The sequence below is a fragment of the Panthera leo genome, chromosome B1 (assembly GCF_018350215.1).
Source record: "Panthera leo isolate Ple1 chromosome B1, P.leo_Ple1_pat1.1, whole genome shotgun sequence".
Lineage (NCBI taxonomy): Eukaryota > Metazoa > Chordata > Mammalia > Carnivora > Felidae > Panthera > Panthera leo.
Window position 1 is genome coordinate 95,623,938 of NC_056682.1, and position 22,423 is coordinate 95,646,360.

General features: G+C 34.9%; 1 protein-coding gene across 4 annotated transcripts in view; it reads left to right on the top strand.

The window, feature by feature from the left end:
* Window positions 1-22,423, top strand: part of SCLT1 (sodium channel and clathrin linker 1) — a 220,620-nt gene that overhangs the window by 144,564 nt on the left and 53,633 nt on the right. For all 4 annotated transcript variants that reach the window (XR_006201717.1, XM_042935491.1, XM_042935492.1 and 1 more), the window contains 4 exons: window positions 384-455; window positions 7,918-7,992; window positions 10,248-10,393; window positions 16,021-16,213. Coding sequence is in view for 3 of the 4 variants with exons in the window: in XM_042935491.1 (XP_042791425.1) it covers window positions 384-455; window positions 7,918-7,992; window positions 10,248-10,393; window positions 16,021-16,213 (486 nt within the window). In the remaining variant the exon portion in view is untranslated. The remainder of the gene's footprint in view (window positions 1-383; window positions 456-7,917; window positions 7,993-10,247; window positions 10,394-16,020; window positions 16,214-22,423) is intronic.

Here is a 22,423-nt window from a genome sequence, read left to right on the forward strand (position 1 = left end):
CTCAATACCCATCACCCACCCTGCCCTCCCTCCCACCCCCCATCAACCCTCAGTTTGTTCTCAGTTTTTAACAGTCTCTAATGCTTTGGCTCTCTCCCACTCTAACCTCTTTTTTTTTTTTTTTTCCTTCCCCTCCCCCATGGGTTTCTGTTATGTTTCTCAGGATCTACATAAGAGTGAAACCATATGGTATCTGTCTTTCTCTGTATGGCTTATTTCACTTAGCATCACACTCTCAATTCTTGACTCTTTAATACTCAGGTGCTTATTTATTTTTTATGCCGTAAAAGTTTTGGTTTTTTCTCAAAATTATCCTAAATATTTTTATTGGGTATTAATCAATTTTTGTGAACCTAAACAATTTTTGAATGTCTTAATTACAGGTTGCAAGCACAAGAAAACAGTATAATGTGCAGATTTCTCGACTAACAGAAGAACTTTCAGCCCTTCAAATGGTAGGTTAGAAGACTATATTCTTCTGAATATTGTCTATTTTATTTTTCTTATTTTTTTAATGTTTATTTACTCACCTTGAAAGTGAGGGTGAGAGAGAGAGCAGGGGAGGGGCAGAGAGAGAGAGGTAGAGAGAACATCCCAAGCATGCTCCATGCTGTCAGCACAGAGCGTGATATGGGGCTTCATCTCACGAACCATGAGATCGTGGTCTGAGCCAAAACCAAGAGTTGGAAGCTTAACCAACTGAGCCACCCAGGCGACCCTGAATATTGCTTATTTTAAAGCCAAGATACATTTTAATGTGTCTTGTAATGCACATTCTTGTTCATTCAGAAGATACTTACTAAGCCAGGAACTATGCTAGATTCTAGGAAAAGATTAAAAATCAAGATAAACATGTTAACTGTAATCTTGGAGCCTGTGGTCTAGGAGGACAGATGGATGGCATTTATCACATTTTACTATTACTTTTTTTTTTGACAATGCACAGCATGCTATGAAGCACCCATCTGCAGCTGCTACCACATGCTAGTTTCATCTGGGAGATTAAGTAGAAAGTAAGAGAAAGTATATATGTCAGTGGGATAGAAGAAAGACAAGCTTCCCAAAAGAGATAGAGTACTGAAGGATAAATAGGCAAAGAGGAGAAAGGAAAAAAAATACTTGTTTCGATAGAGGTGAGATTAAATATGTAAATGTAACATTAAGATATAATGAAATGGAATTTAATAACCTTGCTTATAGGGGAATGAAAGTACAAGAATTTTTAGAGATTGGGAAGATATTTTCCACTTCACAAACTCTAATCCTTTCTGAATCTCTGCCTCACTTTTAATGCTGCCTACAAAACTTAGCAACAACTTATGTCTTGTAATAAATATATTACATTATGTTAGTTCTCTTTCCATCTCCCATCTCCTTCCCTCACTCTCCTTTTCTCTTACTTTAGACAAATCTTATCTTTCCAATTGTATTATAAACACCTTGAAGGAGAAAAGTCTTATGCCTTCTTTTATCTTCATTGCCAGCACAGTGTTTTCACAGTATGTATTTTAATAAATACTTATTGACTAATATTTAAACAATTCTGAAGGAAAGAACAGATCTTTTTCCACATTCTACAAACTCTGTAATGTACATCTTGAGACTTTAGTCTTTGTGTACAGGTCCTGAGAGTAATAGACTAGAAACCAGTGTTACTTTTTGTTTAATGTCATTTGTGTTAAGGATGTAGGAACATTAAGTAAAACTAATGGGATGCAGTGTGGCCAAATAGTCATGTCTAATTAATTGTTGTTTTCAAGTTTTACTACTTCTTCTATTACCTTGCTATTTTGCTTGTTGTCTTACATGGACTGGTTTAGCTTTGAGTAGATTCATAGCTAGAAGAAAGTCTTTCCCCAGTCCAGGATCATTTAATGGCTTGTAAACTCTGGAAGGACAAGAACATTATCTCTTTCTGTTTTCTCAAAGGAATGAATGTGTGTTGGATAAGATCTGCAGGGCTTTTAAAAATAATTCTTATCTGTTTACACAACCAGAGCTGTGTAAACTCAATTTCGAGCAAAAAATTATATTTCTTAGGATTTATAGTGAAACAATTATAATACATAGCTAAGTGGATTTTTCTAAAGATATTAAATATTATGTGATGTCATGTTGATTCCATGGGGAACTGTCCTGAATAATTGAAAAGTGTTTGAAATATCAAACATTGAGAAATATGTTTGAAGGAGGACATGTTCAACTACTTTAAAAAGCAGATTTTGTCAGGTAACTCAGAAACTCAGACTATAGTTTGAGACATAATAACCTGATGTTGGCTATTGATTTATATTCTTAAATACCAATTTTATCAGCTGGACCATAAACATGAAGTCAAGGAGGGAGGTTAAGCATACTTTAGCTAACCCCAAACTAAGTTATGCTTGCAGGAAGGAAAAAAAAACCTGTATTTTAAGTTAGTGTGCAGATTTTTTTTGATAGGTTTAAGAAAAGGCCAGAACCAGTCTCTCTCTACCCACATGTCTCCCTTTGGAGAGCAACACAGCTTTTATTTCTCCTACAGTTTCTCTTAAGAAAACTCAAGGCTTTAATTCTGCCAAATAGGAGAGATTATTTTTAACCTACAGTAAATAGTGGGGCGCCTGGGTGGCTCAGTTGGTTAAGCATCCAACTCTTGATATCGACTCAGGTCATGATCCTGCGGTTCAGAGGATCAAGCCCTGCTTTGGACTCTAAGTTCACAGTGCTGAGGAGCCTGGTTAAGATTCTTTCTCTCCTCTCTCTCTTCCCCTCCCCTGATCTCTAAATAAATAAATAAATAAATAAATAAATAAATAAATAAATAAAATGAACTTTAATCTACAGCAAATAGTAAAAAGACTGGTTATAAATGCCCAAATTTTATGCAAGTAAAATGAAAAATTCAATATGATCTTTTTTGGATATGTGAATTTTTTAGAAGTCTAATTTTGAATCTCCATGTGCATAGGTATTTAGATATCTTTTTATTATTGGTTTCTAATCTAGTTAAATAGAGGCCATAGAGTATAGTCTATATGATATTGATTCTTAATATTTGTTGTGATTTTCTTTATGGTACACTATAGGGTATAATTTTGGAAATACTCCATGAGTACTTGAAAAAATATCTAGTTATCATTTGGTCATATTGTGCCCAAAAGGTAGGAATGTTGGTGGTGATTAATAGTAAATATTCATGAAGGCTTTTTAATAATAGTAATTTTAAATACTCGCTTTAGTATTACTGTGAATTTTTAATAGAATTAGTATATTTCTCTAGAAAGGTTCAACTTTTCTATCTAATTTTAACTTTGTTGTTTGAGGTTAACCAAATTTTTTTTTTTTTTTTTCATCATTGGGCAGTGAAATGGTGAATTGGGTAGAGAGAGATGCATAGTATATAACATACCATTATTTATATGCCGTTCACCAGATTCAGAAGTGTGATCCAACCTTGTTACTAATATCTACATTAAAAATCACATGGGTATCATATAAGCAGCTATAGAAAAAGCATTTGACAAAATCCAACCCCCATTCATGATAAAAACTTGCAGTAAACTAGAAACAGAGGGGAACTTCCTCAACTTGATAAAGAATATCTACAAAAAGCCTACAGCTGTGAAACCAGAAGCTTTCCCACTAAGATCAGGAGCAAGGCAGTGATGTGACCTCTTACCATTACTTTTCAACATCATCCTGGAAGTACTAGCTAATGCCATTTGACTAAAAATGGAAATAAAAGTTACATAGATTGGGAAGGAAGAAATTTGATATGATTATCTATGTAGAAAAAAAAAAAAAGTGGCGGGGGTGGGGGGGCCCTGGGTTGTTCAGTCAGTTGAGCATCTGACTCGATTTTGGCTCAGGTCATGATCCCAGGGTCGTGGGATTGAGCCCCATGTCAAGCTCCACATTGAGCATGGAGCCTTCCTAAAAATCAATCTCTCTCTCTCTCTCTCTCTCTCTCTCTCTCTCTCTCTCTTCCTCTGTCCTTCTTCCCTGCTTGTGTGCTGTCTTTCTAAAATAAAAAATAAAAGTAAAACCCCAAAAAATTCAACCAAAAAGAAAGAAGCAATCATAGCATAGTAAGGTTGCAGGATATAGAGTTAATATACAAAAGTCCTTTGTATTCCCACATACCAGCAATTAACAAGTGGAATTTTAAACTAAAAACACAGTGCCATTTACCTTAGCATGTAAAAAAATTACTTAGATATATATCTAACAAAATATACAAAGTCTATGTGAGGAAAACTGATGACAGGTATCAAACTAGAAGTAAATAAATGAAGAGATAGTCCATGCTCATGGATAGGAAGACTCAGTCAAAATGTCAGTTCTTCACAGCCTGATCCATAGATTGAGTGCAATCCCAGTCAAAATCTCAGTAAGTTATTTTGTGGATATTGACAAACTGACTGCAAAGTATATCTGGAGAGACAAAAGACCCAGAATAGCCAACACAACACTGAAGGAGAAGAAGAAAGTCAGAGGACTAATACTACCAGATTTCAAGACTCACTCTAAAGCTATAATAATCAAGATAGTGTGATCTTGGTGAAAGAATAGGCAAGCAGATCAATGAAATAAAATAAATGAAATAAAACAACCTAGAATGGAGTAAAATATAGACCCACATAAATACAGTCAGCTGATCATTGACAAAGAAGCAAAGGTAAGACAGTGGAGCAAAGATAAGTCTTTTTAGCAAATGGTGCTACGACAATTAGACATTCACATGTAAAAGAATGAATCCAGACACACCTTCCACAATAATTAATTCAAAATAGGTCACATTCCTGGGGCACCTGGGTGGCCCAGTCAGTTAAGTGTCTGACTTCGGTTCAGTTCGTCTCATGGCTCATGAGTCTGAGCCCCACAGCTCAAAGCCTGGAGCCTGCTTCAGATTCTTTGTCTTCCTCCCTGTCTGTCTCTCCCCTGCTAATGCTCTGCCTCTCTGTCTCTCAAAAATTAATAAACATTACAAAGTTTTTTTTAATGGGTCACAACCCTAAATGTAAAATGCAAAACTATAAAATTCCTAGAAGATAACATAGAAGAAAACCTGGATGATCTTGAGTTTCGTAATGAATTTTTGGATATAATATCAAAGGCATGATTGATGAAAGAAACAATTGGTAAGTTGGACTTCATTAAAATGAAAAGTTTCTCTGTGAAAGATAGTCAAGAGAATGAAAATTCAGACCACAGATTAGGAGAAAATATTTGCAAAAGACATAACTGACAAAAGACTGTTATCCAGAATATATGAAGAACTCTTAAAACTCAACAGTAAGAAATCAGCTCAATTAAAAACTGGACCAAAGACCTTGACAGACACGTCACCAAAGAACATATACAGATGGCATATAAACATACAGAAAGGTGCTACACATCATATGTCACCATGGAAATGCAAATTAAAGTAATAATGAGGTGCCATTCATTACATCAAGTATGTGCCAGATATGCCTGTTAGAATGACCAAAATCCAGAACCCTGATACCACCAACCTCTGGGGAAAATGTGGAGCAACAGGAATTCTCATTCATTGCTGGTGGTAATTCAAAATGGTATGGCCACTTTTGAAGGCAGTTTGATGGTTTCTTACAAAATTAAATATACTCTTAACATATTGTCCAACAATTATACTCTTCTGTATTTATCCAAAGGAGTTGAAAACTTATGTCCACACAAAAAAACTCAACATGGATGTTTATAGCAGCTTTTTTCACAGTTGCCAAAATTTGGAAGCAACCAAGATGTCCTTTAGTTAGGTGAATGGATAAACTGTGGTACATTCAGACAGTTATTTAGCACTAAAAAGAAATGAGCTATCGAGCCATGAAAAAAACCATGGAGGAAACGTAAACACATATTATTAAGTGAAAGAAGCTAGTCTGTAAAGGCTACATATTGTTTGATTCCAACCGTATGGCATTCTTGGAAAGGCAAAACTATGGGGTAAAAAGACTGATGGTTATCAGGAGTTAAGGAGAAGAGAGGGATAAATAGGCATAGGTGAAGCAGAGAGGATTTTTAGGACACTGTACCTACTCTGTAGTGAATACATATCATTATAAATGTGTCCAAACTCACAAAATGAACAGCACCAAGAGTGAACTCTAATGTAAGCTATGGACTTTGAGTGATAAGGTTGTGTCATTATAGGTTCATCAGTATTAACAAGTGTATAACTACAGTGAGGGATGTTGAAAATAGGGGAGGGCTTTTCATATTATGGGGTCAAGAAGCATAGCAGAAATCTCTGACTTCTCAATTTTTCTGTGAATCTGAACTGCTCTAAAAATAGTCTATTAAAAATCACATATCAACATAGAAGAAATCCCAAATATCACACCATAAAACTACCTTTTCATAGATTAGCGACTTACTATATGAATATATATGGAATGTTTAAAGTTTCATTTCTTGTGCACTAATAATTCTAGCTTAATGAAAGATAATTTAGATTAATCATCTGATTTGTAACATAGGGTTAAGATCTTCATTATAATCAGAATTCACAATTTAGAAGCTTATTTCAAAATTTAAAAACATTTTGATACTTAAATAAAATAAAGTTATGCTGAGTGCACCTGGATGGCCCCATCAGTTTAGCGTCCAACTCTTGATTTCAGCTCAAGTCATGGGATCCATCCCTGCTTGGGATTCTCTCTCCCCCTCTCTCTCTGCCCCTCCCCCACTCACAGGTGCATATGCTCTCTCAAAATAAATAAACATTTTTAAAATAAAAAATAAAATAAAGTTATGCTAAAGATAGTTGAATATTAATTAGTAGTGTACTGACAGTAAGCGGGTTCATCCAAAGCATAATCTACAATTAGTAGAAAATAATCACACTGATTCTCAAAAATAAATAAATAGTTAAAAACAAATAGCTGTGAGGAGCCAGTCATTATAAAGGTTGTTTTTAGTTTAGTCTCATTTGCAAAATATTAAATTTTATCAGCTGATTGATATGCTTGCTCAGTTTTACTGATTAAAGCCTTTTGAGGAGAAATGTTAAAAAAAGTTTTTTTAATGTTTATTTATTTTAGAGACAGAGTGCAAGCAGAGGAGGGCAGAGAGAGAGGGAGACACAGAATCCAAAGCAGGCTCCAGGCTCTGAGCTGTCCACACAGAGCCCAATGCGGGGCTCGAACCCATGAACCACGAGATCATGACCTGAGCCAAAGTTGGCTGGTTAATCAGCTGAGCCTCCCAGGTGCCTCATGAGCAGAAATGTTTAATGATCATGTTAGTAAAATTTACTATGTACGTTGGCTGTTTATAAGTTTTGCCAAAAAAAAAAAATTGAATTTATATACCCATGTACATTTTAGGCCACAGGTTATCCTCAGGATATGGTGTCACTGTCCAGTTCTGTGTTTCCTTTTAAAATACGTGATAAGAGGTCTCTTGATTTCAGCTCAGGTCACGATCTCATGGTTTGTGAATTGGGCTTCGTACTCTCTTTCTCTCCCTCTCTTTCTGCCCCTCCACTGCTAGCTCACGCATGCATTCTCTCCCTCCCCCTCCTTCTGAAAATAAATAACATTTTTAAGAAATTAAAATATGTGATATGAGTATATGAATAAAACTAATATGAGAAAGGGGTCTTATTTTTTTCTCTCTGGAATCCCTCAACCTCTGTCACCCATTTAGTATGTTTACTTAGAACTCCTTGACATTCTGTGCTGGAGGCGATTTCTGAAATCCTGAGATAGGCAGCTCTTTGAAGATTGAGGTTTTTTTGTTTTTGTTGAATAATCAATATGGTCATGCTCTGTTGATAGTGTAAGTGTGGTATTCTTGTTACAAATAAGAATTTGTTTGTTGGTATTTCTTTGTTACAAACAAATCATTTTACCCATTTTTTTCTTAAGTTTTTACAAACATATTTATTTACAATATGAATTGAATTTATAGGAGTGTGCTGAAAAACAAAGCCAAATTGAACGAGCCATTAGGGAGAAAAAAGCAGTGGAAGAAGAACTAGAAAAGGTAAAAAGGAAAAAATACCTAAACTCAACTGCAGATATTCACTATTACTGTTTGCTTTCATCACGCTGCCTACTAGCAACCCCTATATTATAAGTGAGTGTTTTTACCTGGAATATATTCAGAATCTGTACTTAAATACTAGTATTGCCTGAATACATTTCTTTATAAGAGTGGCCATAGTACTTGTACTTTTTACTTAAAGGTGTACATTTTTTGAAGTAGCTATCCTTGATTAAACCTTATTCCAGTAGTAAATTTTACTTCATCTTCCTTGTGTTTTTAAATTCTATGCCAACTTTTATTGGGTTCAGGCCATCTATAAATACAAATATGTATAACCAGAAAATTACAACATTGCTCTGATTTTAACCTTTTAAAAGTATAGATTTTTATTTTGTAAGTAGAAAAATATTACCCAAATGATATTTATGAAAAAATACTGTAAGAAGTGTGTAGTTTAAAATTTATTTCTTACTTAGATAGCTTTTTTATCATCAGTAAATATCCCACTCTTGTAAAATGCCTTGGGAAAAAATGGAGACTAACTTGGTGCAGAATATACGGTGTTTTAAGTGGTGCATTAGGAACTTTTGTAGAGAGGTTAAGTAAGTTACCTAATGTTAACAAATACTAAATGTTACAGTCAGACTTTGATTTTCAAAGAAGAGTACATACATGCTGTGCTACATAGCATAAAGAAAATCAGTAAACTTAGCAATCAGTAAAAAGCATGTGACATATATGTGTTATTGACATAAAAAGATCATGACATCAGATAGTAAATGAGTCCTTTACAAAGCAGCATATAGCATACATGTCATATTCCAAGTGGGACCTTTATGGTCATCTTTCTCCTGCAAGGTTGATTCCTTCTGAGTTACTATATGTTATGGAATAGGTATAGATCCCATTTAGATTGCCACCTGCTATACATCAGGGCTGGGATGAATTTCTTAATATTACATGGCATAGAGTAAGGAATAGGCTTAATTGAGGAAATGTAAAACTTATAATACTGAAGACAACAGGTAAAGAGAAGGCACAGGTCCCTAATTCTCCCACTGTCCAACAAACAAGTGTGCTGAAGTCAAAGCACTGCTGGGACTATACTATAGGCCTGTATTTTAGTAGTGGGACATTAACTTGCTGATACTTTACCTTTTTATAGAGTAGGAGTGACAAAGCAGTCTTTTCAGTGGAAGAAGATACAGGTTATTTGCCAGGCAGTCTGGATTTAGAGGATAGCCTTGTGTGGAATTTGTCTGAAAATGTGAGCTGCTTAGCACCTGGCAACTTCACACTTCTTGGGATGTTATAGCCCCTGTGTCGTGGTAGGAAGCTTAGTCTTATAAGAAGCTGAGCTTGGGTACAGTCACTCCCGTTGGGGGAAGAGGAACTCCCGTTTCAGTTAGATCATTGTCTAGTTAAACCAGAGTAAGATTCTGAAGTCACTTTCAGATAGTTCTACTCATTCCTCCATAGCATATGTCTGTATTTTTTAATACCAGAATATAGAATTTTCTTAAAAGGTATTCAAGACAATTGAATCAAAACAATTATCTCTAAGTGGTGACATTTAGAGTATTTTTTTTATTTCAACTATTTTATATTTCTTTTTAAAATATTGAAACTGTCCCCAGTACCAGATGACTTCACAGGAAGTTCTATCAAACAGTTAAAGAAGAGTTAATACCTATTCTTCCCAAACTATTACCTAAAATAGAAAAGGAAGGAAAACTTCCATATTCATTCCATGAGGCCAGTATTACCCTAATACCAAAACCAGATAAAGACACCACTGAAAAAGAGAACTACAGGCTAGTATTCCTGATAAGCATAGATGCAAAAATTCTCAATGACAAAACTGAATCCAAACTATACATTAAAAAAAACAAATCATTCACCATGATCAAATAGGATTTATTCCTGGGTTGCAAGGGTGGTTCAGTATTCACAAATCAGTCAGCATGATACAGCACATTAATAAAAGAAAGGATAAAATATTAAAACTTTTTGAATAGTTTACCATAAGCATGAATAATTTCAAAAAATAAGCAATTATATGTCAGTTTTCAACATTTTATTTTATAAATATGAAACACCAAAATTATTGATATGTTTTAGTGTGTTACAGTGGGAACAGATGAACACATGATTATGGGTTTTTATTTATCCATTGATTTCAGTTTCTAAACTGTATAATTTGTTAAGGCAGTTTTCTTCTGTAAGGTAGTACATATAAGCTTCTTTTGCAGATTTACCATGAAGGCAGAGTAAATGAAAGTGATTACAGAAAACTAGAGGAAATGCACCAAAGATGCCTGGTTGCAGAACGTTCAAAAGACGATCTTCAGCTAAGACTTAAGACGGCAGAAAATAAAATAAAACAACTTGAAATAAAGTAAGTTATTTTACATTTTCTATTAACATTTTTATAATTCACATACTTTTTGACAGATTCTTTACTTTTCTTAAATAGGACTTATATATATGTTGGGACAAAAAATTTAGCACCAAATAGAATTTTTTTCAAGCTTATTTCTGAAAACTAATTTGTTTCAGAAGAAACGATTCAACAGTATTATACCATTTGTATCAAATTTCTCCTTTCTGGCAGTTAAATAGAATGCTTATAAGATTGGGTTTTTCTTCATACTAACTAAGCTATTGCAGTAGCTTCCTTACAATTATTGCTTTTATAATCAGTTTATACTTATATTTCTTTTTTTTTTTTAATATTCTATAATAATCCTTCATGTTTATTTATTACATTGTCTATTAAAATGGTAAATTTATAATCTGGTATATCCGTTCTAACTAATTTTCTACCTTTCCTGCCAGAGTGTTACTTAATACTGTAAAACTTAATTTGAATTGCATGAAATCTCAATCTGTTACAGAATATGTTTGATAGATATTTTAAAAATAAAGATGAATACTGTCAGCAATATAGTGGAATGAATTGGAGGTACCCAGCCCATATCCCTCCACAGAAACAAATATGTGAAAGGCATCCCTGGACAAAAGTGCCTTTGTGAAAGCTTTGGGATCCAGGTAGGAGGTTACAAATCACTATTGGAGCCCAAAAACAGAGAGGCAGGTCTACACACCAGTGCCAGCATATACTATGGTCCTATCTATGGGCCAAAGCAGCCCCATCTACATGTGGACTTGGCTCTAGCCCTGCTTGTTGACAGTCCTGCACCTAGCCTCTTCCACTTAGGGATTCAGGAGAAGCCATGCCTGTGAGTGCTTCTGATAACAGGCCTGCCAAACTCAGACCTTACTGTCCCTGCAACCTGGCTTTAGTTCCACTCTACTGTAGTCTGGAAGCAACCCTGCCACCCAGAACCAGCCCAGTTTTGGGAGTACTAACAGTTACCCAGCAGAAGTCACACCTGGCCACACCTCTGGTAACAGGCCTGCCAACCACAGACCTGACTGCAGACTTAGCAAAAACCATAAGACATGGATCCAGCTTTGCTGTACCACAGTTTGAGGTAGTCTTTCATGGCTAGGCGTCCAGCCAACCAGCCAAAAGACTCAGCACAAGCTACACCCATAGATGCTTACAGTTACAGACCCACTGACCTCAGAACTGACTACAATCCGTGAAGTAGTTTTGTGACCCAGCTTTAGTCCCACTCTACCACAGTCCAGAAACAGTCCTGTGCACATATGGACCAGTTCAGTGGCATGACAGGAGCACCTTTAGGAACTCACTGGACAAAACACTTGATTGTGCCCTTGGTTACATGCCTGCCAAAGATGAACTTGGCAGTAGTCACATGACATGGTTTCAGCCTTGCTCAACCACAATCCCAGAAGCAGCCTCATCAGCTGTGGGACTTGGCAGGAGGAAGTCTTCCTCCTTCAGTCTGTAAGGACTAGAAGAGGAATCTGCTTCTTCAAATACACAGATACCAAGAAAGAATCGGGCAAATATGACATCATCAAAGGAAACTAATAAACTAATAAAGGAAACTAATAATTGACCCAAAAGAAATGGTGATCCATGGACTGCTTAACAAAAATTTAAAATATCGTCTTAAAGAAACTCAGCTATAAGAGAACAGAGTCAACTAAATAAAATCAGAAAAATGTTACATGAACAAAATGAGCAGTTTAACAAAGAAGTAGAATCCATTAAAAAGAAACAAACAGAAATCCTGGAGCTGAAGAACTGAACTGAAAAATTCTGTGGAGTTTCAGTAGCAGACTTGATCATTCAGAAGAAAATCCGCATGCTTGAAGAGAGGTCATTTGAAATCATCCAGTTAGAGGAACAAAGAGAAGAATGAAAAAGACTGAAAAAAACCTACATGAGTTATGGGACATCTTAAAGTGAATTAGTATACACATTATGAAAATCCCAGAAGGAGCAGAGAATGAGAAAGGAACAGAAAGCTTGTAAAGAAATAATAATAGAAAACTGCCCAAATCTGGGGAGGGAATTGAACATCCAGATCCATGACACTCAAAGAATCACAGAAAGGCTCAACATCAAGAGGTCTTCACCTAGACACATTATAATCAAATTGCCAAGAATAAAAAAGAATTTTTAAAACAGGAAGTGACTCATCACATACATGGGACTCCCTCCAACCCCAATAAAAGTATTAATGGATTTCTTAGAAGAAACTTTGTAGCAGAGAGAAAGTGGCATGATATATCCAAAGTACTGAAAGAAAAAAAGTGCAAACCAGGAATACTATACCCAGCAAAGTTGTCCATCAAAAGTAAAAGAGAGATTAAAAACTTCCTAAGATGAACAAAAGCTCAAAAGGGAGTGCATCACTATTAGAGTTGCTGTATAAGAAAAGCTAGAGTTTTCAAATGGAACTGAAAGGATACTAATTAGAAACATAAAAATATGTGAAAGAATAAAACTTTCTGGTAAAGGAAAGTATACTGCCAAAGTCAGAATACTCTAAGACTCATAATAGTACTACATAAATCACTTTTAACTCTAGTATAGAAGCTAAAATATAAGATTATTAAAAATAACAAGAAGTACAATAATGTGATAATTGATATACAATATAAAAAGATGTAAAGTATGACATCAATAACACAGAATGTGAGGAGAGAGAGAAATAAAAGTGATTGAAATTGTTACCAATTTAAAATAGACTCATAACAGACATTTTATGTAAGTCTCATGCTAATCAGAAAAAAAAAAAAATGTGTAGTAGACACCCAAAAGGTAAAGAGAAAGGAATGAAAGCAGCTACTACAAAAATTCAACAAATCACAAAGGAAGACAACTAAAATAGGAATAAAAGAACAAAGGAACTACAAAATGGAAAACAGCAAAATCACGAGTTACTACCTATTAGTAATTACTTTTAATTTAAGTGGATTAAATCATCCAATCAAAAGACAGAGTGACAGAATGGATTAGAAAATAAAATCCAACTATATGTTGCCTACTAGAGAGTCACTTTAAACTTGAGGAAATACACAGGCTGAAAATGAAGAGATGACAAAAGATATTCCATGCGAATGGTGCCCAAAAGATAGCAGGAGTATCTTCTATCAGACAAATAGAATTTAAGTCAAAAACTATCACAGGAGGGATGCCTGGATGGTTTGGTTGGTTAAGCATCCAGCTTCGGCTCCGGTCATAATCTCAGGGTTTGTGAGTTCGAGCCCCACGTTGGGATCTCTGCTATCAGCATAGAGTCCATTTTGGATCCTTTGTCACCCTCTCTCTGCCCCTCTCCTATTCATGTGCATGTGCTCTCTCTCCGTCTCTCTCAAAAATGAATAAACATTGTTCAGTGCAGTTGTTGGGTTGTAGGGTAGTTCTATTTTTAACTTTTTGAGGAACCTCCATACTCTTTTCCAGACCTACCCTACGATCCAGCAATTGCAGTATTAGGCATTTACCCAAAGGATACAGAAATACTGATTCTAAGGGATATGTGCACCCTGATGTTTATAGCAGAATTATCAACGATAGCCAAACTGTGGAGAGATCCCAAACGCCTATCGACTGATGAGTGGATAAATTAGAGGCAGCATATATACAATGGACCATTACTCAGCCATAAGAAAGAGTGAAATCTTGTCATTGGCAGCAACGTGGATGGAGCTAGAGTGTATTCTAAGTGAAATAAGTCAGGCAGAGAAAGACATACAGTATGATTTCACTCATATGTGCAATTTAAGAAATAAAACAGATGAACACATGGTGGGGAAGGGAGAAAAAAGAGAGAGGGAAACAAACCCTAAGAAATCCTTAAAGATAGAGCATAAACTGAGAGTTAATGGAGGGAGGCAGGTGGGGGATAGGCTAAATGGGTGATGGATACTAAGGAGGGCACTTGTTATGATGAGCACTTGGTGTTATATGTAAGTGATGAATCACTGAATTCTGCTCCTGACACCAATATTGTACTGTATGTTAACTAAAATTTACATCAAAATTTGAAAAGGAAAAATAAAATATGTGATTATTTCTGATCTTAGCATCTTTCTGATTTTATCATCCTTTGATCATTTCCTAGATCCATCATTTCATTAGAAACTTTATCAGCCAGAGTTGAATAGGAAAAAAGAGTTATGGTATACGGAACTAAAAGACCTTATATATATTTCCTCTGACACCTGTTGACCAGAGAATGTTCACAGTATTTGATTAGCTGGGTTTGAAAACATAGAAATTTTAAAAGATAGGAATATAAGTTAGCATATTGAAGCAACATACATGTTTGAAGGTTGTGTTACCCAATAATCCATTGTTGAGAAAGTTCAAGAACTATAACCTATTTAAACTGATAAAATGAGATTTGTAGAGCTGGAAGTTTATAAAAAAAAATTTTAAGTCATGCAACAGAAAAATATGAAATAGGTCTTATTGTAATTTAGTAATCTAGACACCTAATGTGTCTTCCTATGGAGTTAATCAAAGTAGTAAAGGAGTTTTGATCATTATCTACTTCACCTTCCTTATCATTAGCTTCAGTTTATCCTCTTGAAGTCCTTGTTACATAGTGATTCTCAGTGTTAGTAAAAATTTGAAAAAAGTTTCACATAGATTTTATAGGTGAGTAGTAACTGTTCAGTGTATTAGTCAAGATTGCTAAGCTGAATGTATTTGCCTGGGCTAATATAACATTGTGAAACCACATAGTTTAAATCCTCAGTGAAGATAACAACTCAAGCAACAACAGATGTTGGAGAGGATGCGGAGAAAGAGGATCTCTTTTGCATTGTTGGTGGGAATGCAAGCTGGTGCAGCCACTCTGGAAAACAGTATGGAGGTTCCTCAAAAAACTAAAAATAGAACTACCCTACGACCCAGCAATTGCACTACTAGGCATTTATCCACAGGATACAGGTGTGCTGTTTTGAAGGGACACATGCACCCCCATGTTTATAGCAGCATTATCAACAATAGCCAAAGTATGGAAAGAGCCCAAATGTCCATCGATGGATGAATGGATAAAGAAGATGTGGTATATAAATACACACACACACACACACACACACACACACACACACACACACACACAATGGAGTACTACTCGGCAGTCAAAAAGAATGAAATCTTGCCATTTGCAACTACGTGGGTGGAACTGGAGGGTATTATGCTAAGTGAAATTAGAGAAAGACAAAAACCATATGACTTCACTCATGTGAGGACTTTAAGCGACAAAACAGATAAACATAAGGGAAGGGAAACAAAAATAATATAAAAACAGGGAGGGGGGACAAAACAGAAGAGACTCATAAATACAGAGAACAGACTGAGAGTTGCTGGAGGGGTTGTGGGAGGGGGGATGGGCTGGATGGGTAAGGGGCGTTAAGGAATCTACTCCTGAAATCATTGTTGTACTATATGCTAACTAATTTGGCTGTAAATCTAAAAAAAATAAATAAATAAAAATTAAAAAAAGAAAAAAAATCCTCTGTGAAGAGAAATGAGTCAGAACAAAACAAGTCTACACTATAAAACAGAGTGCTTGACTTCTGTTACAGATCATTAAGTTTAATTATGGGTTCCTTTTGTTTTTTTATCAGTTCCTCAGAAGAGATATCACGTTGCCAAGAAATGATTCAGAAACTTCAAAACTTATTGGAGTCTGAGAGAGAAAACTGTGGATTTGTCAGTGAACAAAGGCTGAAACTTCAGCAAGAAAATGAACAGTTACAGAAAGAGACTGAGGATTTAAGAAAGATTGCTCTTGAAGCTCAAAAAAAAGCCAAATTAAAGGTATTTTCAAGTCTAGTTAGAGTTAAATGTGTACTTGTAAAAATCAAAATATAAGAGAGACCCAGTAAAACATTTTTAAGGCCTTTTTTTTTTTTTTTTTTTGCCTTTTCATCGGATAGCACTAAATCATAATGCAGAGCATTAACCAGTCTTTTTTGTATTGTAGAATTTGGCAAGCATACTTAAAAATGATTGCTTTCACTATCCACACACACAAAAAATTCTTTCCAACCATGAAATACACTGATATTCTTGCCAAAGCAATTTAAGCAGTGCTAGCAAAACTATAGATGAGATAACTTTACAGACTGTCATCCTCGCTTCTGTAATAGCCTCTTAAAAATTGAACTCTAAAACTAGCTCTATAGAGGATGCTACATCAGTATGCTCTGAGAACCTCTCATAGGTAGTCTAAAATTTCCACGCTAGGAGGAAGGCAAGGGATAAAAGTCCCTTCTAGAAAAAAAAAAAATCCCCTTTATTTTCCCTCTCCTTCCCTCTTTCTTCATGGTAATGTTTAACATGCTTTGACAATAGGAACATGTTTAAGGGAGTTTCAAGAAGCACTGGTGTGACCATCAGCATGTTGCTTGCTTTACCCCATTCCATGCAACTTTTGTAAAAGGTGGCATTAACTCTTTATGGTAAAAAGCTGTATCTTCCAGTTTCATAGTAAAGATTGAGATAGCAGTATTCATGTTTCACTTTGTTTTTTGTTACTGTGTACTCATACAAAGTCACATTCCAACCTAATTCATATCAACCCATATGTATTGCCTTCTGCATGTATCAGACACTGTAGTTATTAATAAAAGCTTTAACTCTGAAAGACAGCTTTGTAGATCATACAGAGAGGTTTGTACTTTATGGTTTAGTATGTGGGAAATCTTTGAAGAACAAAAGGGAAGAATCACACCACCAGATATTGACGATATAAAGCTACAGTAACACTGTGCTATCAATAATAATCAATTTGATCAATGGAACAAAACATAGTCCAGGGACAAACCCATTTTTCATAATCACCTCATTTATAACAAAAGCACTACTGTAGTTCAACAGGGAAAGAATTATCTTTATAAAAAATGATGCTAGATCAATTGGGTCCATATTTTTAAAATAAACCTTGACCCCTATATCACACCACACATTTAAACTCATTTGAGCTGTCTTGTAGACCTAAATGCAACATATAAAACAGTGGACCTTCAAGCTTCAAATCTTCATGATCTTGGGTTAGAAAGAATTTCTTAATGAGAACACGAAATGCAATAATCATAATAAATTAATTGGATTTCATTAAATTAATATTATTGAGTCATCAAAAGACACCATTAAGTACAATGCAAGCCCTGGTTTGCCAGTCTTGCCTCTTAAAATTCACAATCCGGGGCACCTGGGTGGCTCAGTCGGTTGAGCATCCGACTTCGGCTCAGGTCATGATCTCACAGTCTGTGGGTTCGAGCCCCGCATCAGGCTCTGTGCTGACCGCTTGCTCAGAGCCTGGAGCCTGCTTCAGATTCTGTGTGTCCTCTCTCTGCCCCTCCCCCACTCACGCTTTGTCTCACTCTGTTTCTCAAAAATAAATAAATGTAAAAAAAAAAATTTAAAAAAAAAATCACAATCCAATTGTCGAAATAAAAAAAGACACCATTGGGGCATCAGGGTGGCTCAGTCAGTTGAGTGTCTGACTTTGGCTCAGGTCATGATCTCACAGTTTGTGAGTTCGAGTCCCATGTCGGGCTCTGTGTTGACAACTCAGAGCCTGGAGCCTGCTTCAGATTCTGTGTCTCCTTCTCTGTCTGCCCCTCCCCTGCTCATGCTCTGTCTCTCTCTCTCTCTCAGAAATAAACAAATATTAAAAAAAAAAAAAAAAGATACCATTAAGAGGGTGAAAAGTAAGAAAGTATTTGGAATATGGAAAGTATATATAATGTATGTATAATATAATACACTTGTAACACAATAATATATATGTATATATAATAGAACATAACCAAAAAAAGGACTAATATCTAGAATAGAATATAAAAACTGTTACCAGTTAATGATAAAATAGTTAGCAGTTAATAAGGAAAAAACAAACACCTGTTTCCAAAAGTGGGTAAAAACCTTAAATAGGCACTTCATAAAAGAGGATTTATGAAAAAATGTTCAACTGCATTATTAATCAGCAAAATAATGAAAATTGCAGTGAGGTACCACTGCATACCTACCAGAATGGCTAAAATAAAATTAAAAAAAACTAAGACTATCAAGTGTTGACAAAGATGTAAAGCAACTGGAACTTTCATACACTACTTTGAGAATGTAAGTTGGTACAACCAGCAGTTAGCATTATCTTTTAAAGTTGGACATACATACATACATACGATGCCAAATAATCCTGGCTACATACCCATAGATATGAGTGCTTATGTTCATGAAGACATCTGTATAAGAATATTCATAAAAGTTTTAATCATATCAAACACTGAAAATAACTCATGTTCATCCACATGAGATTACATAAATAAATGGTGGTACACTCAGATAATGAAATAGATGCACCAATAAAACAGAATGAACTATAAGTAATTATGGATGAGTCTCACAGACCTAATGTTGAACAAAGAAGCCAGACACGAAAAATCTCTAGTCTATTAATTTCATTATTTGAAAGTGAAGAATAGGCATAATTACCTATGAGGATGAGATCAGAATAGAGGTTACAACTTCAATTACAAAATGAGTAATGATTAGGACATATGAGTGAGCCTCCTGAGATATCTAAATCAGGGTGGTGACTCTGGCATGTCAGTATATGTGTAAAACTTGAGTTGGAATGTAGTTCATTGTAAGGAAAAGAAAGATAAATCTTGGCAAAGGAAAGTTTAGTAGGCGTGCAGATAAAACAAGTGCACTATGTGGTTGATGGGCACATAGGGATTCGTTGTAATATTTTTATTTTTATTTTGTGTATGCTTGAAAGTTCTCATACCAAAACATTTCCATAATAAAATAAGTCAGTGTACTTGGTGAAAAAATATTTGTACCTTGTTCGATTTTAAATTTTACATTATAAATTTCATATGGGTTTATAACTAAAAGCTATTAGTGACACTATAAAACATTAGTGGGAAATGTAGGCAGATATGTAACTGATAGATGGAAAAGAACTTTCCTAGCAAAACAAACAAAATTGGAAGATATTGCAAATGAATATATTGGTAGGTTTAGGTATATAAAGTTTTTAAATATTTAGAACCATTTTTAAATGTTTTGAAAAGAAATAACTGGGAGAAATAATTTTAGTAAATGGGACAAAAGACAAAAAACATTCATACATAAGGAGCTTTAAAAAATATAACCCAATAGAAGAACGTGTAGGAGACATGAACAGAAGTCACAGACTAAGGAAACAAAGTGCTAGTAAATAACTTTTTTAAAGTTTAAAGTCACTATTAATTAATTGCATAGTTATCAGTGAGTGAATGTGCAACTGAGAGTTTAAAATGATACACATTTAGAGGCCCCTGGGTGGCACAGTCAGTTAAGCATTCAACTTCAACCCAGGTCAATCGACTGCGGCTTGTCAGTTCAAGCCCCACATCGGGCTCTATACTGACAGCTCAGAGCCTGGAGCCTGCTTCAGATTCTGTGTCTCCCTCTCTCTCTGCCTCTCCCTCCCTCACTTGCACTCTGTCTCTCTCAAAAAAAAATAAATATTAATTTTTTTAAAAAAAATGGTACACATTTAGAGTCTAAAATTTTCTCGTAAGAAAATAAGTAAAATATTTCATAATTCAAAAAATCCATTGCAACATTATTCATAACTAGAAATGAAGGAACAATGAGATGGTACATCTATAAAATACTGTATTGAGTCATCATTAAAAATTGGTTCTAAATAATTTATAATGTTTTTTATATTGCTATGTCTAAGTTTTAAAACAATAAGAAAAAATATAAGTATATATATATTGCAATTCTGTAGTCACTACTCTAACTTCTAAAATTCATAAATAAAAAACAACAGGTAGAGTAGAGGTAGTTATCTCTGAGTTGTCAATTACAGAAACCTTATATTTGTTTTTAATTTTTTTTAATCTTCCATAACTTTACAATATGTGTATGTTTAGGTGTTTTGGTTTTTATAATGGGGGAGAGGGAAATTCATGACTTTCCCTACCTGGTGCTACATTTTATCTATCTTTAACAGTTCAGGATAGTAATTGATGTTTTGGAGAACAAAAGGATGACAGAACTATTTGTGTGAGTGGTTCTCTGCAGAGGAAGAGCACAAAGAAAAAAGGGAGACCATAAATCCTTTCTTCCTACCAATATATTGAATTTAACCATTAGTGGGACTTCTGTTATAGGAGACTCAGTTGTTTGTAGTCCATAGCTGCAGATCTGTCCAGTTTAACAGTTGGAATTTCACCAGCTAAAGGATCTGGCATGTGTTTAAAGACTACATTTTGATACCAAAAAGCCATCATTAATTTGGTCTACAGATGTGTTTTGGGAACTTTACTATGTTTCAGGTGCTGAAAATGTAATGAAGACATGCGCCCCCCCCCCAACCTTAAAACTGTCATTTTTTCATGGAGATGGGCAAACTTTAACATGTATTTACAAACTAATAAATACTCTTTAGGAAAAACATAGGGCACTGAGAGAACTTATAACAGAGGGACTTGATTTGGTTCTAGATAGAAGCAATAATTGAACTAAGTTTTAAAAATTGAATAGAAATAACTAAGACAAGCAGGAGAGGTAAGATTACTTCAGGCAAAGGGAACTACATGTGAAAATGAGCCAAGAATGAGAAGCCATTGTAACAGAAACAAAGAAAAAAAAGGGAAGAGTAGCACAACACAAGCTTGTTAGAAGTAGACAAAGACCAGGTTGTCACAAAGAACCTCAGAACAAGGCTTATCAAATTACAAATAAGCTTTCTAAGAAGAAATGGGGAGTTAACTAGGCAGGCAGACTTCTAAAACTGTATAGATGCATTTATCAGTTTTTAATATATATATGAGAGAGACAAAGACAGAAATAGTTCTGCCTAACACATAAGAACCATGGCTTCTCCAGGCAAGGTTGAGATTGAGACAGAGAAGGAGTAGGAGCATATTCAAATCTAAATTTGCAGAATCCAATAAGACAGAAATTAAAATAGCAGGAGTCAAGGAGCCTCAGGAGCTTGTAATATAATAGAGAATTAATAAAACTAAGGTTGTTTTCCCAGTGCCAGTATTTATAAAGTCTTAAATTTCTACTTGTGTATTATTTGAGAAACCAAATTTAAGAGTTTTAGGAAGCACGTTGCATTTAGCAGAAGTAGTGAGGATGGGTGTTTGCAGTTTACCCCAAGAACCATGGATTTTGCTGTTGTTTAGTTTTCCTTGGTATTGAGTAAAGTTGAGTCCTTTTTATTCATCCTTTTTTGATTTTGGAAAGTGGCCATATTTGATGAATTACTATAAGCTATACCAGCTGTAACGATCTTTAAAGCACATTACTTTAAAATATCATAAGATAAATATTCTTTATAATGTTTCTTTAGTATCGTAAGATAAAGATGGCCTGAGAGTACACCAAATAAATTGTTCTAGTGACTGTTTTGTCAGTTGCCTCAAGGATGATATAGACAGTTTCATTCTAGAAGCATTCAAGAGAAGGCAATTCATTACATACACTGAATGCCTGAGAACATTAGGGCTTAATTTTCTCCCTGAACCCCAATTAAGAATGCTTCTAAAGTATCCAAAAAGCATTTACTTATATGTTTATTCTGCATTAAGTTATTTTTACCCTAATGACATAAATTAGCTGGAAATAATGGACAATCCTTACATATGAGATTCCGAAAAATCATTATTTATAGTCTTTTTTTTTCCTGAAAAAGAAATATTTGTTTATACCATAACTGAAGTGGTAAAGAAACTCTCGTATATTACTTTCTTTACAAAACCCTTTAAAAGACAACTTGAAATTTAGTATGAGGTGAGTTGAGGAGATTCTGAGTTGAGCACATTAAGGTGCTGAGAGGATGGTGCATTTGGAGAGGTCGTGGAGGCTCTGCACACCCCCAAATCCATACCTTGCCCTATATAACTATTCCATTTGCCTGTTTCTGAGTTGTACCCTTTATAATAAATTAGTAAACTTTTTTTTTAATGGTTTGAGTAAAAAGCTCTCAGTTATTTGAGAGCATGAACATTT